The 1,009-nt window shown below is 47.7% G+C and overlaps 1 protein-coding gene across 3 annotated transcripts in view; it reads left to right on the top strand.

Moving 5' to 3' along the window:
- The first annotated feature begins 605 nt into the window (after positions 1 to 605).
- The window catches only part of LOC118417319 (sphingomyelin phosphodiesterase 5-like), a 9,417-nt gene continuing 9,013 nt past the window's right edge, over positions 606 to 1,009 (top strand). For 2 of the 3 annotated variants that reach the window (XR_004831359.1, XR_004831358.1), the window contains exon 1: positions 606 to 682. Coding sequence is in view for 1 of the 3 variants with exons in the window: in XM_035822844.1 (XP_035678737.1) it covers positions 642 to 682 (41 nt within the window). In the remaining 2 variants the exon portion in view is untranslated. The remainder of the gene's footprint in view (positions 683 to 1,009) is intronic. The other variant, XM_035822844.1, reaches the window with a different exon arrangement.

Below are 1,009 nucleotides of genomic sequence, written 5' to 3'. Positions count from 1 at the left end.
AAGGATTATGCTGTTGTTTTAAGTCTGATCAGGTGAATCCTGGTCCCAAACCAGTTAACTGTGTTGGTGTAGCCTGACAGACACCTTCAACACACAAGTCAGGTCCCATCATAGCTCACACTGACACTGGCACGCCAATATCTGTACTGTAGTAAAGGAATATTAATGGGTAGGCTTTGGGAACTGTCACGGTAAAGCCTAGGGCCAGGGGTGTGCATGGATCTAATGAACCCCCCTGTACACTAATGAATCCCCCCTGTCCCCCTACACTAATGAATCCCCCCTGTCCCCTACACTAATGAATCCCCCTGTACACTAAGGAATCCCCCATCCCCCTACACTAATGAATCCCCTGTCCCCCTACACCAATGAATCCCCCCTGTCCCCCCTACACTAATGAATCCCCCTGTCCCCCTACACTAATGCATCCCCCCTGTCCCCCCGTTCACTAATGAATCCCCCCTACACTAATGAATCCCCGTCCCCCCTACACTAATGAATCCCCCTGTCTCCCCTACACTAATGAATCCCCCCTACACTAATGAATCTCCCTGTCCCCCTACACTAATGAATCCCCCCTGTCCCCCGTACACTAATGAATCCCCCCTGTGTCCCCAGGTACCCTCCTGAAGCAGGAGAACATGCACTACAAGGAGGTGAATTACCCAGAAGGCTTGGAGAGGTACGCTGCTCTTTACTCAATAATGCATGATGGGATATCCGTCCATCCTGACATGAGACATTCATAGTGGGCTGTTCCATCAGGCTGATTGGTGGGGGGGATCAACCGTCTTATTTATCTCTCCTTATACAATATTCTGTCCCTTTAATTTGACTTTGATAATAACAATATCAAGATATATGTATGAGGTTTGTACCCATAGTGTCTCCTAATGACTTCCCAGCATGCTGAACCTGTTCGGAGAATGTGATTTTGGTACCATGAAACTTTCACGACTTTTATTTTTGTTTTTTAAGTATTCGCGGTGACCACTCCATCGTTAATGCA

This window comes from Branchiostoma floridae, chromosome 6 (genome assembly GCF_000003815.2).
Source record: "Branchiostoma floridae strain S238N-H82 chromosome 6, Bfl_VNyyK, whole genome shotgun sequence".
Taxonomy (NCBI): Eukaryota; Metazoa; Chordata; class Leptocardii; order Amphioxiformes; family Branchiostomatidae; genus Branchiostoma; species Branchiostoma floridae.
This window is presented reverse-complemented; position numbering and strand designations above follow the sequence as displayed.